This window comes from Lathyrus oleraceus, chromosome 1 (assembly GCF_024323335.1).
Source record: "Lathyrus oleraceus cultivar Zhongwan6 chromosome 1, CAAS_Psat_ZW6_1.0, whole genome shotgun sequence".
In the NCBI taxonomy this organism is placed as follows: domain Eukaryota; kingdom Viridiplantae; phylum Streptophyta; class Magnoliopsida; order Fabales; family Fabaceae; genus Lathyrus; species Lathyrus oleraceus.
This window is the reverse complement of record NC_066579.1, coordinates 344,934,412-344,954,957: the sequence shown is the minus strand read 5'-3', so window position 1 is coordinate 344,954,957 and position 20,546 is coordinate 344,934,412. Positions and strand designations below refer to the sequence as shown.

The window sequence follows — 20,546 nt, the reverse complement described above, 5'->3', positions numbered from 1 at the left end:
GGTCACTATGCGTTCGAAAAATAGCTATGTAATGAATTACAATTGAAAGAATAGCTTGTTGGTCAAGTAACCAACTCAACTAATTGACTTAGTTAATTCTTAAGCCTATAATCACAATCACTTAACAACCTAGGACACACATAGTTATGGATTAACACACTACCATTTAATCACAATGATATATAAATATATAAAAGAAAAAGACTAATAACATCTATTAACTTGTGGTTATTTTTAATACGGACTTCTTACACACTCTTCAAATGGAACAAAAACTAGGTTTTAAATGTTTACTTGTTTACAAGGGTATATTTTGATTGAGAGTTTTGATGGATTTTGTAGAGTTAAATATATATTCTGATATACATTTGAAATGAAGCTCTCAAGTTTAGATAATAGGAAGAAAACGACGTTGCACCATCGAGGTGTCGATAGAACAAACTGATCCATTAATTAGTCTCAAATTGTTAGGGAATTAGAGAAGCCATCAATCTATTTATATCTCTAGGAAGGTGTTGCAAAATGAAAAATATATCAATGTTAGCTATAAAATCTGGATGTAGTTAGTCAATTACATTTTAATACTAACCAGTTACTTCGTTTGAAATTATGTTGAGATTTACAAGTTTTAATTAAAATAAAATAATTAATTTTATACAATAATTGTTTGTTTTCTCGAACAATATACATTTTTTATGAATTGAATAACATACTTAGCAGATTTGAAAGCAGATTTATTTACACAGAAATTGAATAACTGTCTAAAAAGTAAACTGAATTTGAATAAAAACTACAATTGCTTGCTTGTTTATCCCAGAAAATCACAATTTATAATGCCACCTTAAAATAATTGATAGAAAATACAACTGGTCAATGCATCGACTATTCGGCTCGCTGCACAAGTAGGTTTAGCTTGATGCACAAGAATATTCAGCAACCATAACAGCAATGCAGACACAAATACAAAAAAAGTGGCTAAAGATTTTCCATTTAGCAAGTTATATTACAAGGGCATGATAATAAGCCCACAAAAAGAAAAATATACCCAACCTTCCATTGTCTAACCTCTCCAAAATGAAGGAAAGAGAAGGCAAATAAAAAACACTATCATTGTATAATAGAATCAACAAGGTCCTCAAGAGGTGCTAGCTCCGCTTTTTCGATCAACCGGAACTCCTACAACACAAGAAAGTATGTATCTCAGATGATAAATTCAAGCTGAATCTGAAAACATGCTTTCATGCAATTGAATGCAAAACATCAAGTTTTGATATTTGTAACATCTTACTTACCCAAGTAAATAAAACAAAATGCTTGAAGCAAGTATTCAAGTGAGCTTCTTCCTTCAAACTTACAATCTTCTGAAAATGTGAGTGATAAATATGAGCATATACTCGGAATAATCGCTTAAATATTGTCTTGACAACATCTCTGAAATTGGGTGGAAAAGGAGCCCCTACAAAAAGAAGTCAATTAAAGGAGTAAGACAATAGATATAGTTAGAAAAAAATTAATCGAGGATATCATGTGGCCGGCCCGCCAGCTTTGGCGAAATGTCGAACATACCTAATCTTTGAGGGAATATTGTTTCATCATCTAGTTGAGATTCAATCCAATCCATCAAATACTCGACATACTTTGGAGCAGATACCTCTATTGGTTTTTTGATAGTAACGCCGTCAGCCCATCGATACTCGTACCTGTAGATTATGTTGCATTAAATATTTGTTGCACATATACGTTTTTTTTAATCACGATTTAACTTGTCTGCTTAAGCATATACTACACTTGATTAAATGGACACTAAAAAACAAAAGAAGATTGACATCAGTTTAATCTCAACTCTTGTCAAAAAGGTTGAAAATATTAACAGAAACTAAACTACACAATAACTTTTAGCAGGCAGGTTTTACTTATCATATCGGTATGTCATATTCGCTAAAATCAGCATTGGTATTTCCTAAAACCAATTGAAGTACATAAATTGCAGGCATGCCAAAAAGAGAAATATGAATTATTAGCTAATCTGATATTAATATAGATCCAACATCACAATGAAACTAAAACAAGAGATTTTTTTAAGGATCAAACCATACTTTGGCCCTGCAGTCATTGTAGGACAGTTACTCGGCGTGCAGAATTCAGTCAACGTACCAAACATGATATTCACTTGATTAAAGAAGTCCACAGCTGCGCATAAAAACAACAAAACCCATAAATGACCCTGAGATAAAAACTATATACAATTTAGAAGTAACATGCTAGTTATATAAGGGTGTTGTCAATCGCGGAAAATAAAAATTGTTCAAATTCCGTTACACACCAGTGCTACAGTAACTATTTAACAACATTTGGTATTAAACAGCGTATTGCGCAACAATAGTGATTTGTTCAAATTCCACTACGTTATAGCAATTAGCGCCGCTATTTACCAACTTTGATCATAAGTGACTTAAGAAATCGAACACAAGGCAATAGGTATAGATGGAAAAGTTGGAAACTTTGACACTAATTGCCAGAAACTGAATTGATTGAAGATTCTTACTGTTTACAGCTAGCCACTCATTGATATCTTCACCAGGAGGGAGTTTAACAGCTTCCCTCAGGTTCCCACTACCCAATGTAGCATCAATGTGTTTTTGAAGTTGAGCACCCTACATTTCACAAACAAAATGAACAAAAAAACTCATTACTCATAATGATCAAATGCGAACCATAAAAGACATAAAGTAGACAGAATCCTTAAACCACTGCACAAGAAGCAAATTGACCAACCTTACTTCCAGTGGGAGCACTCTTTTTTGGACGAAATGTTTTTTGGTTTCTGCATGAATCAAACATCAAATTCTAGTTATGCTGAACTCTTAGTCAACAGAAACCAATCGAAAGTATACCATACTAATAGCCCGAAAGAAAGAAGCAAATAATTAAATCAAACGAATTATCTCCATAACAAAAAAGTTGCAGATAGGAGCAAATTTATAATACTTCAGATTTCATTCAACCATAATTGTGAAATGTTTAATGTTAAAAGGCAGTTTTACACATTGACGTGTATGTTTAGTTTCGTCGTTGGAGCACATGGAATTGATTTTGAGGGTGTAAAATTGATCTTGACATGTTTGGTTGCTCTATAGTAGAACTGATTCCGCTTTCCATAACTAATTCTACTTGAAACTAGGATCTAAACATGATTTTTACACTGAAAAACAAAAATTTATTCAAACATAAATCACTTTATCTTCAACTCACTTTTAGCCCTAATCAATTTGACAAAATCAATTTTTTTCAACACAGAACCAAACATTTGCTAGAGACATTACACAATGAAATTGGTTTCTATATCCTATTTCACAACACCAAAATATAAATTTCAAAAAGACCAATAGAACAGTAAAAACTTTAGCAACATAATATTCATCATCATCATCATCATAATCCAACTTTTTAAAGCTACCAATACATCAAAGAATCAACAATAAAATTCAAAATCAACCTTGTAAACGACCTCATAATCTCACAAAATTCCAACACTAGTCATTGAATTCAACAATAATCGTATCATCATTCATATTTCCATTCAATTTGAATTCCTAATCCTAAATCTCATAATGAAAATTGGTATAGCAGAAAGTAAATCATGAATTGAAGAAAAGAAATAGATAATTGATAAATGATAAGAAGAAGAAGAAGAAGAACCTGCTTCCAAGACCGAAGAGACTCATGGTGGCGAAATCTCAAGGGTCTTCGATTCTAGAAGATGGATCCAGAGGCTCCTCTTATGAGAAAATAAATAAATAAAAAATAAAGAAAGAATGTATGAAATGAGAGGTTTATATATTATATATAGAAGAGAGAAAGAAGAAAGAGAGGGAAGGGAGAGAGGATGGTTAACCTGACAGACTGTCATTACCTCCGTCTCTTTCTCTCTCTAAAAACAGTAAGAGAGAGAAACCAAAATACAAAATCTCCATTTGACAACCTGCACTTTGCTTACCTGGACGATTCTCTTCATTCATTCTCATCAATTTCTATCTTTTCTTTTTTTAGTTTTAATTCTTAAATTCATTTTAAATCATCTATTTCTTTTACAAAACATGCGCCTAATCATATACCAATCTACCGACCTAAGTAAGATTATAATCTTTTTTTTTTTATAAAATAACTATTTTTTTACGCAATTATAAAGATTAATATATTTAATCTATTAAATCGAGTAAGATTACAATATATTTTTCTTTTAAAATAAATATTTTTACGCGTGCGTAATTATATAGATTAATCAATATAAAATTAAACTATTTTTTTTTTAATTTACATATAAGATTTATTGAGTCGAATAAATTATAAAGCTCTTTCAAAAAAGATTTAACCATTCGAAGTCAAAATCTCTGATTAAAATATTTATCATTTTATTTTGGATGTAAATATACTAATAGATTTTTTTAAATATTATTAATTTTTAAATATACTAACATATAAATGTAGATAATAATGTTAAAAGTTAAACTATATTAAATTGATAGATTATATTAATTGAACGCAACTAGCACATAGGATTAAATTAATGAATTTGCTTTATATAAATCAACAAATTATTTAATTATTTGAAAAACATATAATTCAATCAAATAACACAATATAATAAAAAAATAGTTCAATCAAATCACATAGTATAATGGTATTATTTGATTAAATTAATTCTTGAAATATATTTTTAAAGTATGTTTTAATTTTGAAAATCTATATGGATGTTATATGCTAGTTTTGTGTGTGTGACATTAGACTTTATAAAATTCACGATTTTTCAGTACTTATAAAAAAGGAAAATATGAAGAGATTTATAAAAATTTAATTTAATGATGGTTAATGGAAGGTGTCTAGTTTTATCTTTAAGAAATTTTTAGGGTGGTTTTATATATCCTATATTTATAATAAATATTGTTTATTATATTTATATGGTGAATAATATTTTTTAAAATAAATTAATATTTAAAACTCATTATAAATAAAAAATATTTATAAATTAAAAAAAATCATAATAAAAATATAACATTTGTCATTAACTAATTTTATTATTATATGTTACTAACCATGTATTTTTCTGATAGTTTATTAATCAACTTCACCTAATGAATAAAATAAATAATATTAATCAAGTTGTAACATTTATTTATAATTTATTTAATAAATTTTAAAATTTTTAAAACAATAAATACTAAATAAAATTGATTGATAGTTTATAAAATCATTTAATATTAATTCATTTTATTTTACTATTAATTATTTTTTAATTAAAATTTATTAACCAAATTATAAATTAATGTCAGAATTTAGTTAATATTATGTATTTTATTGATTAATAAAATGGTGAAATTGATTAATAAACTTTCAAGATATGTGGGCACTAACATATATTTTTATGGTTAATCCAATAATAAAATTGGTTAATGATTAATGTTATATTTTTGTTATGAGATTAATTTTTAAAAAATTATTTAAAATAATTGTTAATATTATTTTATTAAAAAAACAATTCATCTTTTATATGTATGATGTAAATTTTATAAATAAATTTTTAATATTATTTTTTTTAGTAATTTGTGTAGGTAATTTTTAAATTAATAATTTTTTAATTGACCATTGTATATGATATTGCCAATTTAATTAACCATAGTAATGCAACCGTAATTCATCTTTTATACAGTGACCAATTCAATTGGTACATCTATTTAAATAGTAAAATTTAATTTAATATTTATTTAAAATTATTTTATAGTATCAATATATACAAGTCAAACTCTTCTATTTGTTTCATTTTAAATTATATTAACTTATTTTGTTATCGCAAAAAAAAAGAAAATTTTGGTAAGCAATATTTTTAATTTGTTATTGGAAGAGAAGTAGATAATTATATATAACTATTTTTTTCTAGAAAGCGCTTCATAAATTTCAGAAAAAGAAATATTTTAATAAAAATAAAATTGTCAATTATTTCATTTTTTGACAAGGATTGTTTTTCTTATATTATATAAACAACAATAAACTTAACATATTAAAAAGAAACATAATTAGTAATCCTAAATTTAAAAAATTCCTCAATTAGAAAAGATTTCCCATGCGGTCAAACGTTTTTCTCATTGCTTCCTTTGGTGTACTATCTATTTAGATTATTTTTATAATAAAAATAGATTTGTCGCATATTTCTCGGTCAATTTAGTAAATTTTCTAATTTCCGAATTTAGAAAATTTCATGTTTTTGGATAGGATTGAATAGTGTGATCAGAATTATATTCAAGGATTTCTCTGTCATTCGATCATTCACAACTTGGTGCCAACTAATAGCATTTGAAGTGAGAATGGTTTTATATTGATATATATCTTTGGATTTGAATGAATTCTTATCTTTTTAGGGTACTTTATGTATCGTCATGTAAAATAAATCTCATGCAAGAATCCAGATGTTATTTGTTAAGTCATCAATTTTGGAATTCAATAGAGAATATTTTTATATTGAAGATATTTTTTTTCCAGCCATATATTTTTTTTTGGATAGATTCTCTTATTTATAAGATATTTAATTTTTTAAATAACGTGGGATTTCTTATATTTCTCAATAAATCCGCTTTATTTTTGTTTTTCTTAATATTTTTTCTTAAAGATTAGTCTATCAATAATGTTCTCTCTTAAATAGAAATTCTTTCATTTACATATACTTTGTAGTGTGACATTTTTTCAATCGGACATGACTTCTATCCACCGGTATGCGGGGAGAATTTTCGATATATATGAGTCAATCCTTCACTCGAACCAACAATTCTGGATACCACTATTGCGACATCAAATTTAAGGATCAACAAGAGAGAGTATTTTTACATTAAAATCTTTATTTATGAGTAACATATATTTGTGAGAGATACTTCACATACTCACTCAAAATTTTAAATTAATATATAAGTTGATTCTTTTACTTATAATATGTTGGATCTCCATTTTTCTAATAAATGTTCCACCTATGTTTTCCAATGTGTCCAACTTATTCTTAGTTTTTGTAAACAACTTTTATGTATATTTCCCAAAATTTTATATTCCTTAATTTTTTTTAAACAATATAATTATACGAGTACAAGGGATAATCTCCCTAATTAAAAAGTGATTACTCCAAGTTGAGGGAGACCATAGAACCCTTGCACCAATTATAAAAATCACTATAAATTATTATTCATTGATACATACAAAGTGCAATTTCTCTAACATTTAACACAATTCTCCACGAAGGTTTCTAATCCTAATGAATATCTCTTATATGAAATGATTATATAAATAAGGACTTCATTTGAAAAGAAAGATGATTTATATATATATATATATATATATATATATATATATATATATATATATATATATATATATATATATATATATATATATATATATATATATATATATATTATTCCTAAGAAGTGAACCTTACAAAAGAAGTATTATGGATAAATTTTTGAGATCAAACTCTACACAATTCAGAACGAAACATTAAAATATCAAGTGATATAAAGTTTATACGATTTCTATTGAAAGATAAAACAGTTGTAATAAATTTAAATTTGTTTATATTTTTTGTGAGAGTTTATATTTTAAACATAAATATTTAATTATTTCTTTGATTGTAATTGTCTCAAAGGGTTAGTTTGTAGTAAGATTTTATGAATAAATAAAAAGACTAAGTTATAGTCACTTCTTTCTATTGAGAAATTGAAGGTCAAGTAAGTGGGTCTAAGAAATATCTTAGACTATATTTGGATATCATGGAAATGAAAATGAGTGAAATAGAATAAAGCAAAATGCGGAATAGAATAAAGCAAAATGAAGATTTCATTTCATTGTTTAGGTATTTTATGATGGAAAAAGATAAATTATTCATTCTACCTAAATCAGAGGGGAAGAAATATGATGGTAAGTGATGGAATAGAATCCATACCATTCAATTTCGCTTCGCTCCATCCGATTTTAATTGATCCATACAATGAAACCTCATTATATATCATTCCATTTCGCTTCATTCTGTCATATTCTATCAATCCAAACGCACTTTTAGTGAATTTATAAAGAGTTGAATTATAATGAAAATCTCAAGAGTGAGAGGATTGGACGTAAATTCAGATTGTGGAGGTGAACAAAAGTAAAAAAATTAATCTTCCTTACCTTTTTACCGTCAGCATTTTGGTTAAACATCCCTTTATTTTAATACTAACCAATTATTTATTTTTTTAAATCCTCTCCACCATTGAAACCTCCATTTTTTTTGTAATTTTTGCATATTCAGTTGAAGCTAGAGATTCAATATCTTATTTAGCACTTAATCATGAAAGAGTAAATATCTTTGAGAAATACTATAGTTAGGACTAAAGGCAGTGTTAAAAAGATTAGTATTACTTCTTATTCAATCAAACCACCAATGTTCAATGGAGAAAGATTTAACTGTTGGGACGATATTATTTTTACTTTCTTTATATCTCAAAATATAGATTTGTGGGATAATAGACGAACGTACATGACACCTATTCTATTAGTGTTTTGATAACTAGAAAATAAATGTATGTTGATTAGAAAAAGAAGTACAAAATTCATCACAGAGACAATTTTTTTAATGAATAATATTACCTTCGAGAGCGAAGTCATGTGAAGTTTGAACAAAATAAGCAACAACATTTGTTCGATTGGGAAAGACTTCAAAGAATCTCTTTTATATTTTTTTGTTCTAAATTACTTTTAATTTATTCTACTTTTTAATCTTGTGATGTGCCATGTAAATGTGTTATTAAAGGCAAGAAGATCATTAATTTGACTATTTTAAACGAAAGATGATTCATTGGTACCATTATAGGCATTAGATTGTCGGAGCTTCCACCATAAGGTACATGATGGTTGATCATGCATACTGACAAGCTTTGTCGAGAGGTTGCACAAGGAAAAAATAATATTTCATTTTCCAGTTGAAGAGATGATTGTGACAATGGACGACGTGTCTTGTCTACTGTATTTTCCCGTCTAGGTTTGTCCTATTGCCCACAACATAATGACCAAAGATGAGGTAGTGGAAAAAATGGTTGAGTTGACCGATTTAAACCTGAAGTACGTGAAAGTTAGAAGACAAAAGAGAGATCATGTGCAATTCAAATTCTTCAAAGATGAGTTTCAGAGACACCTAAAAGTTGTAAGTGCCACTAACTCTGATGACGACGACATAGCCAAAACCCTTCACAACAAGTACACCTTCACAATTCAGGTTTCGGCTCCCTCTTTGTTTGTAAGTATTTCAGTACATCATGAAATGTAAATAAAATGAATTTAAAGTCAATTAAGTAAGAACATAAATTTTCCAATGCAAAGATTTAGCAATTTTTTCTAGTTGTTCCATAATTCACTTGATTTTCATTAATAACTTTACATACATAGTAAATGGATGGAAAAAAATTTATGGTGTTGGATAAAAAATCTCCAATAAAGTAATTATTAGCATTACACGTAAATTCAAAGGTAGTTCTTAATTTGCTTTTATGATTATGAGCACATGCCAAATTTTGTTTTAGAAAAATGAAAGTATTTCTACATCCTAAATTAAGTATAAAATCAATTTATCTCTCAAGGAGATTTCGTATAGGGTTTTTTATTTTAGAGAAGTCCTTAATGAATCACATGTAAGGATATATATCCTAGAAAATTTCTTACTCCTTTCACATTAATAGGTAGTGAATTTTTTTTATAATTTTAATCTTAGTTTAATGATACAATGTCCTTAGAAGAAATTTTATGTCCCAACAATGTTTCTTCTTTTACCATAAAATTTTGCTTCTCCAATTTTAAAATAAATTGGTGTTACTACATCTCTTAAATACGAGATCAAGATTGGTCAAACATTTATGATAAGTTGTGCTAAAAATAGAACAATTATCTATAAATACCTATATGAAGTTTCTCATTGTATCAACAAACATATAAAGCACACACCTTTAAAAAGTTGTAGGAGAATTGCAGAAATCAAAAGGCATCCTTCTATAGGTAAACACTCCAAAAGGATAAGTGGATGACATATTCTCTTGCAACTTTGGAGTTACAAGATATTACAATATGAGTTACAAGAAAATTGTCTTTGGAGTTCTCAAACTAAACTATATTTTCTACCTAAGTGTTTCCAAATCTATATAATTCTGAATATAATGATCGCACAAACTCAAAGTGCTTAAAGTGTTTCTCAAATCCTTTGATAATCCTAAAAAGGATGTCAAACCCTAAAAATACAATCCTAGAAAATTCTAACTTTTTCTTTTCACTAGTATTTCTACCTTGTGCACCTTCTGCAACTTATGTTATAATAAATGAGATAAAAATATATTTATAATTTCCAAAATCTTAACAGGACCAATATATTACTCATTAACAAACATATCCATGAATAATCAAGAAATTATGTCAATACCGAAATATTTTTTCTCTTTTATCACTTGAGGTTTAACAGTATCTTACAAAAATTCTTCACCTTGACATTTAACTAGTGGTGATGTCAATTTCACCACTAACTACCTTTGTACGTTCTCTCCAAAGCTTGAATCATATTTCAACAAATTCGATCAAGTCCAAGTAATGTTTGAGTCTTGATCTCAAAGATTTAGTGAACATATCTATTGGATTCTTTTCTAAGGGTGATTTTTGAACCTAAATTTCCATTAACATTATCATGTCTCTTATAAAGTGTAAATATATGTCAATATGTTTTGTCCTTTTATGTTAAACTGGTGATTGGACAAGTGAATGACACTTTGATTATCATAATTTATCTTCACGCATTCTTGAGTAATCTCTAACTTTCTAATAATTCCTTTCACCCATATGGATTCCTTGACCCCTTCAACAAGTGAATTATATTCCGCTTGAGTAGTAGATAATATGATCATTTATTGTTGATTTGCCTTCCAGCTTATAGATGTCCTAAAAAACATAAACACAAAACTTGATGGGAATTTTCTAGTGGCCACATTACCTGCATAGCTTGAATTTACAAAATCCTCCAAATCATCTTCCTCTTTATTTGACCTTATTTAACACTTAACCATGAAAAAGTAAATATCTTTAAGTAATACTATAGTTGGGACTAAAGACAATGTTAAAGAGAGTAGTAGTACTTCTTACTCAATCAAACCACCAATTTTCAATGGAGGAAGATTTGACTATTGGGAGAACTTTTTAATTTCTTTATATCTCAAAATGTAAATTTGTGGGATGGAAGGAGAATGATAAACAACACCTGTAAATTTTATTAGTGTTTTGATAGCTAGAAAATAAATGTATGCTGATTAGAAAAAGAACTACAAAATACATCACAAAGACAACATTTTTTAATAAATAATACTTCCTTTGAGAGTGAATTCATGTGGGCATCGAACATAAGAAGCACCATCATTTATTTAATTGGGGAAGACTTCAAAGAATTTATTTTTGTTTTTTTTTATATTGCTTTTAATTTATTCTATTTTAAATCTTGTGGTGTACCATGTAAATGTGTTAGTAAAGGCAAGAAGACCATTAATTTGGCTATTTTAAATGAAAGATGATTCATTGATACCATCATAGACATTAGACTGGATGAGTTTCCACCACATGTTACATGATGGTTGACCAGGCATACTGAAAAGCTTTGTCGAGAGGTTTCACAAGGAAAAAAGAATATTTCATTTTCCAGTTGGAGAGATGATTGTGACAATGGATGACGTGTCTTGTCTACTGTTTTTGTCCATATAGGTTTGTCCTCTTGGCCGTAACACAATGACCAAAGATGAAGTAGTGGACAAAATGGTTGAGTTGATCGATCTAAACCTGGAGTGCGTGGAAGTTGGAAGACAAAAGAGAGATCATGTAGAATTTAAGTTCTTCAAAGATGGGTTTCAGAGACACCTGGAAGTTGTAAGTGCCACTGACTCAAATGACGACAACATGGCCAAAACCTTTTACAACGAGTACACCTTCACAGTTGAGTTTCGATCCCCCATTTGTTTTTAAGCATTTAAGTGCATCATGATATGTAAGTAAAAGAAATTTAAATCCAATTAAGTAAGAACATAAATTTTCTAATGCAAAGATCTAACAAAAAAATTCTAGTTGTTCCATAATCCACTTTATTTTCATTAATAACTTTACAGGCGTAGTAAATGGATGGAAAAATTGTTATGGAATTGAACCAAAACTTATCTAGTAGCATAATTATTAGCATTACACATTAATTTAAAGGTTGTTCATAAATTGCTTTTATGATTATCCACAAATGACAACTTTTATTTTAGAAAAATGAAAGCATTTTTATATACTAAATTAAAATTAAGCATACAATCATTTTATCTCACAGGGAGATTTTATATGGTATTTTCAGTTTAGACACATCCTTTTCATTTCACTAGTATTTATATCTTATGCACTTTCTGCAACTTATGTTATAATAGATGAGAAAAAAATTAAAAATTATATTTATAACTGTTAAAACCTTAACATACCCAAGATATTACCCATTAAAGAACATATCTATGGACAAGCCAGAAATTTTGCCAATACCGAAATATTTTTTCTCTTTTCTCACTCGAGGTTTTACGATATATTACAATAACTCTTCACATTGACATTAAATCGACGATGATGTCAATTTGATGACTAAGTAACTTGCTTATTTCTATCCAAAACTTGAAACACTCTTCAACAAATTTGATCAAGTCCAAGCAATTCTTGAGTCTTGATCTTGGTAATGATTTAGTGAACATATATGTCAGATTCTTTTTTGAGGGAACTTCTTGAACCTGAATTTCCATTAACATTATCATGTCCCTTATAAAGTGTAAACATATGTCATTTTGTTTTTTCCTTTTATGATAATCTGATGATTGGCCAAGTGAATGACACTTTGAGTATCATAATTTATCTTCACGCATTCTTGAGTAATTCCCAACTCCTCAATTCATGCCTTTCACCCACATGGCTTCCTTGACCCCTTCAACAAGTGCATTATATTTCGCTTAAGTGGTAAATAATGTGACCATTTATTGTTGACTTTCCTTCCAACTTATAGATATCCCCCAAAAAAAATATAAACACAAAACCTAATAGGGATTTCCTAGTGGCCATATCACATGCATAACCTGAATATAAATAAACACTTCAAATCGTCTTCCTCTCGAGTCAGACTTGTGTGCTTTAAATCACCATTTAGAGAATTATTCAAATACCTCACCATTTACTCAAATATTTCCAATAAACATGAACGATATTTTCCATAAGTTGACTTACTATGTTGTTTGCATATGCTAAATCAAGTCTACTACAAACCATATCATGCATAATGCTTCCAACCCCATTCACATAAAGAGTAATCACTAACACCTTCTTATCTTACTCAATTTAAGGACATTTTTTTAACAGAAAGCTTTGTGTGATTACCTAAACTAGTGTTAACGGTTTCAGCTCCTTGCATTCTAAAATGCTTAACCACATTTTTCAAGTAACTAGATTGAGATAAGAACAATTCACTCTTCTTGAGGCTTCTTGTGATATACATACTTACGATTCTTTTAACTTCACTAATATATTTCATCTAAAATTCACCATTCAATATCTCCTTGAGCTTAGAAATCTCTATCATGCTAGAGCTTTGATGCAAGCCGCAAGTGCACAACAATGCAAAGTAGTATTATAAATATCAAACCATAGGGAGATGTATTTGATTATCGATTTTTACTCTAGTGGTGTGTAGATAAAGCGATCTAAATCTTTAGGTTTCAGTGCAAATGAAATAAAATTAACAAAATAAAAAGTAGGACATGGGATACATGATTATGTATCTCTAGATTACTTAATTGACTCTTGAAATCAAACATGAGAAAGTAGAGCCAATTATAACAATAGATAGAATTGTACTACACCCACTCGTGTAACATGCGTACTAGACATGTTTTTAGAGAAACTAAACGAATTTCTCAACTGAGACCGAGTCACCTTGTCACGCGGGTGCTTTGAACTTGGTTGTTTAGTGATCCACTTTTGGATACTGAATCGTTACCTTTCAGTACATGATCGGTTGGGTTATTTACGTACATATGGATTTATCTGTTATTGTTTTATTAAGAAAGAATATGTGTGAAAGAGAGGGATTTTGGTTTTTATTATAGTGCTCCCAAGTATTGGGGCCCTTGTGCCTACATATACTCATTCAGGGATGAAGAATCAGAGCTCCATAGTTCGAAGTAGAAAATGTTTGTGGGTTTGTTGATTTTACCTTTGAAAAAAAGGTTTTAGGAGTGGTGCCCTAAGGCACAAAAAATTAGGTTTGATGGGTTCTGTTGATTTTACCTTAAACAAGGGTTTATGAAAAGAGTTTGTGATTATAATGTACTAAAGTCTATGGGCGGAGGTGAATATTCTAGACAACAAGTCAGGCGTCTTGCGTCCAAAATAATCAGAGTAAGGATAGAAATGATCCATTCTTACTCATTCTCCAGCACTTAAGGCTCGTGGTTCACAATACTAATCGTAGTTATTTAGTATTTTAATTTTGATTAGGAAAAATCCACTTGACATTGGATTAAGGGTTTGTTTATTTGATTGAGAAATTTGGCTTAACGCAACATGGATGCAAAGTACCAACAAGGAAATAAAAGGGTCTCATTGTAAGGTAGCCCAAGAGAAAACCTTTTGTGTGCAAAAGTGACCTATGCTAAACAAAGGATAATGATCTTACAAACATGTCCCTATAAGGTGGTTCCATGGTGTCATTCTTAAAATATGTATACAAGTTATAGAAGAAACCCAAAGTTTGAAACAAAGTGTCACAAGAAAGATAATGGAAAAGGCTCCAAGCAAAGGTCCTAGATGGAATCCTCTAAGTTCAATTTGATTAAGTACCATGATTTGTTTTTGGTCTTATAATTTTATCATGTTTTTGTTGATTTTATGAGTATGATGACAATAATGTAAAGATAATATGATAAACATGCATGATTGAAGTATATACAGTGATAATGATGATGATGAGTACTTGAAGTAAATGACATAAAAGTAAATACAATGAATAATAACAATGATGATAACAATAACATAATGTTAGTATAGGTTAACAAGTCAATATGATAAACAAATGAGCATAAAGGGGTTAATAGGTTTGAAGGAGAAGAGTGATCCAAAATGCAGTGGAATTTAAAGTTTCTCCTTTAGTGATCCTTACGAATGGGCATGATCAGTGATAGAATCGTTACCTCTTGTAGCAATCACGAATGTTGAACGATGACAACGCCTCTACTCAGTCCACATGAACGGGTTCCTTCAATCTCAGTGCTAGTTGCTACTAATGAAGACTTTGAGTGAGAGAGAGAGAGAGAAACGAAATTACAACTGCACAAATGCTTCTACACAAGGATTCTATTTATAGAACCACTTGTATGGGTTGCAAGCTAAAAAGCCCACTCAAGTGTATGTGTCACATATCTTATAATATGCCAAAATCACTTAAGCGCGTGGTACCTTACCATATTTCGTATTCTACTTAAGTACGCCGTACCTTACGATATTCTACAATTCACTTAAGTGCACCGTACATTACCGTATTCCTTAGTCACTCTATCTCTCATCAATCCGTCCTTTTGTGTGTGACCTTGTAGGTTTTCGTGGCATTGGCAATTATATTAAATCACGTATTTAACATAATAAACAGTGAGCGGTATCTAGCAACACATCACTGCTACCCAAGACACGAAAATGTCACGTGATCTGACAAATCCTTTTGTGATAATACTTATGTGTACAATTACCCTTTTGTCCTTATGTCTATATTGAACACAAGGCATAGACCGTGTCATCCTTGTCCAGTTCAATATTGGGCCCATAGACATTTATCCTGTTATGCAGGATGGGCAAATTCCATCTAGGTCACTCATGTCCCTTAGCATGCTTCGTGGAGTACCCATCAACTGTCTTTATGGTCATCCAGTTATGGACAATGTTTGATCAACAATAAGGCACTCGACTCTACATCTAGGGTCCATAGTGGTTTCAGGTCGAAGGATGGTATACACCATTATCACCATGAGAATAACTTATGACACTTTGCATAACATTCTATATAGTATTCTCATAGCGGGTCAATCCAGTATAAATATTACTCTTAATATTCATACCTATGTTTAAGACTTGATAACTCCTTATCCATGATCCATGAGATGTGATCATCAGTCTATATACATAATAGTCTTAATGCTTTAATGTTATCCCACTTCACAATAAAGATCGACTATGGATACTTTAAGAATAGTGTCATTATGTTTAATGTGATCTCATGATTAAGTCACACTTGATACATTAAACGGACTATCTATTCTAGGGACTTTATTAGACAAACATAATAAAGAAAAAGCCTTTTATTATTAATAAATAATTCGATACAAGTACCAAAAGTATTGGCCTTTAGGGATTACACTAACAATCTCCCACTAGCACTAGAGCCAATCAGGCATACCCCTAATGCCCATAGATCTAGTATGACCATCATGCTTCTGTTGCGCAAAAGGCTTTGTCAGTGGGTCAGCAATATTGTCAAGTGTAGCTACTCTGCATATTTTTAGATCTCCTCTATTTATTATCTCTCGAATGAGGTGATAACGCCTAAGTATGTGTTTGGATCATTGGTGAGATCTAGGTTCCTTAGCTTGTGCAATAGCACCATTGTTATCACAATAGAGACCAATGGGATCCACAATTCTATGAACTATGCCAAGTTCACTAATGAACTTTTTGATCCAAACAGCTTCCTTTGCTGCACTTGAGGCAGCAATATACTCGGCCTCGGTTGTAGAATCATCAACTGTATCTTGCTTTGAACTTTTCCAACTCACAGCGCCACCATTTAAGCAAAACACATAACTAGATTGCAATCTAAAGTCATCCTTATCTGTATGGAAGTTAGCATCAGTGTATCCAATTACAACCAGCTCTTCCTGACCTCCATATATCAAAAATGAGTCCTTAGTCCTTATCAAATACTTAAGGATATTCTTGACAGCTACCCAATGATCATCACCAGGATCAGATTGGTACCTACTCGTTGCACTTAAAGCATACGAGACATCTGGTCGAGCACATAACATGGCATACATGATAGATCCTATTGCAGATGCATATGGAATCTTATTCATGTGATCCCTTTCTCCCTTAGTTGAAGGGGGTTGTGTTTTTGATAGACACAGACCATGTTGCATAGGTATGAATCCTTTCTTGGAATCATGCATAGTAAAGCGTCTCAGCACTTTGTCTATGTATGTACTCTGACTTAGGCCAAGCAGTTTTTGTGATCTATCTCTATAGATTATGATTCCTAATATATAGGCTGTTTCACCTAGGTCCTTCATAGAAAAGCATTTCCCCAACCAAGACTTTACTTGTTGCAGGGTAGGGACATCGTTTCCAATGAGTAATATGTCATCTACATATAATACCAGGAAAATGATCATGCTCCCACTAACCTTCTTATAGACACAAGGCTTATCTTCGTTCTTGATGAATCCATATTGTTTTACTGTTTCATCAAAACGAAGATTCCAGCTTCTAGAAGCTTGCTTCAATCCATAGATTGATCTTTGTAACTTACATATCTTTTGGGCTTCTTCTGGTATGTCAAATCCTCCAGGTTGTGTCATGTACACATCCTCAAGAAGATTCCCATTAAGGAAAGCAATTTTGAAATCCATCTGCCATATTTCATAATCATGATATGCAACGATAGCAAGTAAAATCCGAACAGATTTAAGCATTGTAACTGGTGAAAAGGTTTCATCATAGTCAACCCCATGAATTTGTTTATATCCTTTTGCAACCAATCTTGCCTTATGGGTATGTACCTTACCATCCATGTCAGACTTCTTTTTTAAGACCCACTTGCATCCTATAGGGTTAACTCCTACATGAGGCTCTACCAGGGTCCAAACTTGGTTTGTGTACATGGAATCCATTTCAGATTTCATGGCTTCTAGCCACTTCTCAGACTCGGGACCAGTTATGGCCTCTTGGTAGGTCACAGGCTCATCTTGATCCATGAGTAATACATCACCTTGATCAGTTATGAGATATCCATATCTCTCAAGTAGGTGACGTATCCTGCTTGACCTACGTTGGTCTTGTTCTACTTGAGCAGGTTGCTCTTCCCCAACTACTTGTGTTTCCTGCTCTAATTCCTCCATAGGTGTATCAATGCTTTGTGATTCTTGAATTTCTTCAAGCTCTACTTTCCTCCCATTGATTCCTTTGGAAATAAAATCCTTTTCTAGGAAAGCTCCAGTTCAAGCGTCAAACACTTTACCCTCAGAAGGATTGTAGAAGTAATACCCTCTTGTTTCTTTAGGATACCCCACAAATAAGCATTTGTCAGATTTGGGCTTAAGCTTAGTTAAAATTTGTCGTTTCACATAAACTTCGCAACCCCAAATCTTCATGTAAGACATATGTGGTTTCTTACCACTCCATATCTCATATGGTGTCTTCTCAACCTTTTTGGATGGAACACGGTTAAGTGTGTAAGCTGTTGTCAATAGTGCATGTCCCCAAAAGGAGTTTGGAAGATCGGCGTGACTCATCATGGATCGGACCATGTCTAATAGGGTTCGATTTCTTCTCTCAGATACATCATTCCATTGGGGTGTTCCAGAAGGAGTAAGTTGGGATAGGATCCCACACTCTTTCAGATGGTCATCAAACTCTAGGCTTAAATACTCACCACCTCGATCTGATCGAAGAGTTTTAATATTCTTACCTATTTGGTTTTGTACTTCATTCTTGAATTCCTTAAACTTTTCAAAGGACTTTGATTCGTGTTTCATTAAATACACATAACCATATCTACTAAAATCATCAGTAAATGTGATGAAGTACTGAAAACCTCCTCTGGCTGGTATGATCAGTGGTCCACATACATCAGTATGTATGAGGGCCAAAAGATCATTAACTCTTTCACCTTTTCCTGTGAATGGAGACTTTGTCATCTTTCCAATTAAACAAGATTTGCATGTCTCATATGATTCATAATCAAAAGAGTCCAAGAGTCCATCTTTATGGAGTTTGGAAATGCGTTTCTCATTTATGTGGCCTAATAGACAATGCCAAAGGTAAGTTGGATTTAACTCATTAGGTTTCATCATTTTAGTATTAATGTTATAAATAGGCATTTCAAGATCAAGGACATATAGTCCATTGTTCATTTGTGCAGTAGCATAGAATATATCATTCAAATAAATTGAGCAACAATTGTTCTTTATTATAAATGAAAAATCAAACTTGTCCAAACAAGAAACAAAAATAATATTTCTGCTAATTGCAGGTACATAATAACAGTTCTCTAACTGAATTATTAAACCACTAGGTAAAGTCAATACATAAGTTCCTACGGCTAAAGCAGCAACCTTTGCTCCATTGCCAACTCGTAGGTCAACTTCACCTTTTGCCAAATCTCTACTCCTTTTTAGCCCCCGCACATTGGTACAAATGTGAGAACCGCATCCAGTATCTAATACCCATGATGCAGAAGTAGAAAAATTAATTTCAATAACAAAAATACCTGAAGTTGAAGTCTCTACTCCATTCTTCTTATCTTCCAGGTACTTTGGGCAGTTTCTCTTCCAGTGTCCGGTCTTACCGCAATGGAAGCAGGTGCCTTCCTTTGCTATGCCTCCACTAGGCTTCAAAGCATCAACAATGGGTTTGGGTTTGGCAACTTCCTTGCCTTTCCCTTTATCACCCTGCTTAGTGGGTCTTTTGTTCTGTCTCTTTCCATTTCCGATCATCAGAATGGACTTCCCTTTTGACTTCAGATTCTGCTCAGCAGTTCTTAACATGGCTAGCAATTTAGGAAGAGATTTGTCCATATCATTCATATTGAAATTTAGGATAAATTGACTGAATCTATCTGGCAACGATTGCAAGATCAAATCAGTCGCAAGTTCCTTTCCGAGGGGAAAACCCAACCTCTCAAGGTTTTCCACATACCCAATCATCTTGAGCACATGGGGACCTACTGGGGCTCTCTCAGCTAACTTGCCTTGAAAAAGGGCTTTTGAAACTTCAAACCTTTCATGCCTTGCTTGCTCTTGATAGAGCATCTTCAGGTGTTCGATCATATCGAACACTGTCATGTTCTCATGTTGCTTTTGCAACTCTGAGTTCATGGTAGCTAGCATGAGACAAGCAGTTTCATTGGCATCATCGACATGCTTCTTATAAGCATCTCTTTCTGCCTTAGGTGCAGAACTAGGAGGTTCCTCTTCAAGAACAGGTTTCTCCAAGACATACAACTTTCTATCATGTTTGAGGATAATCCTCAGATTTCGGTGCCAATCCAGAAAATTTGTCCCAGATAATTTTTCCTTGTCAAGGACTGATCGTAAAATGTTGTTAGAGGTGTTTGCTGTCATGGTAATCTATATGAAAATAATGAAAATATAAGTATCAATAACATATTTAATTAGGCCTTTAAT

At 31.1% G+C, this 20,546-nt stretch overlaps 1 protein-coding gene across 2 annotated transcripts; it reads right to left on the bottom strand.

The window, feature by feature from the left end:
- Positions 1–749: 749 nt before the first annotated feature.
- Positions 750–3,979, bottom strand: LOC127135739 (MOB kinase activator-like 1A). 2 transcript variants are annotated; one of them, XM_051062387.1, is made up of 8 exons: positions 3,914–3,979; positions 3,700–3,778; positions 2,776–2,824; positions 2,546–2,654; positions 2,097–2,190; positions 1,567–1,700; positions 1,293–1,456; positions 750–1,176 (listed from the first exon to the last, which is right to left on the bottom strand). In XM_051062387.1, exons 2-8 carry the CDS (start codon positions 3,723–3,725, stop codon positions 1,108–1,110), a joined length of 645 nt encoding a protein of 214 aa, XP_050918344.1. In that variant the 5' UTR covers positions 3,726–3,778; positions 3,914–3,979; the 3' UTR covers positions 750–1,107. The 2 variants fall into 2 exon arrangements, with proteins under 2 accessions (XP_050918344.1, XP_050918339.1); XM_051062382.1 differs by having other exon boundaries at positions 3,896–3,975.
- Positions 3,980–20,546: the final 16,567 nt, after the last annotated feature.

What these genes read in the sequence shown, in the direction of transcription:
- LOC127135739 (XM_051062387.1), bottom strand. Translation starts at nt 3,725, where the DNA reads ATGAGTCTCTTCGGTCTTGGAAGCAG. An exon ending in TGAGTGGCTAGCTGTAAACA is followed by an intron (nt 2,191 to 2,545) that starts GTAAGAATCTTC and finishes TTTTATGCGCAG; the next exon opens with CTGTGGACTTCTTTAATCAA. An exon ending in AATATTCCCTCAAAGATTAG is followed by an intron (nt 1,457 to 1,566) that starts GTATGTTCGACA and finishes TTCTTTTTGTAG; the next exon opens with GGGCTCCTTTTCCACCCAAT.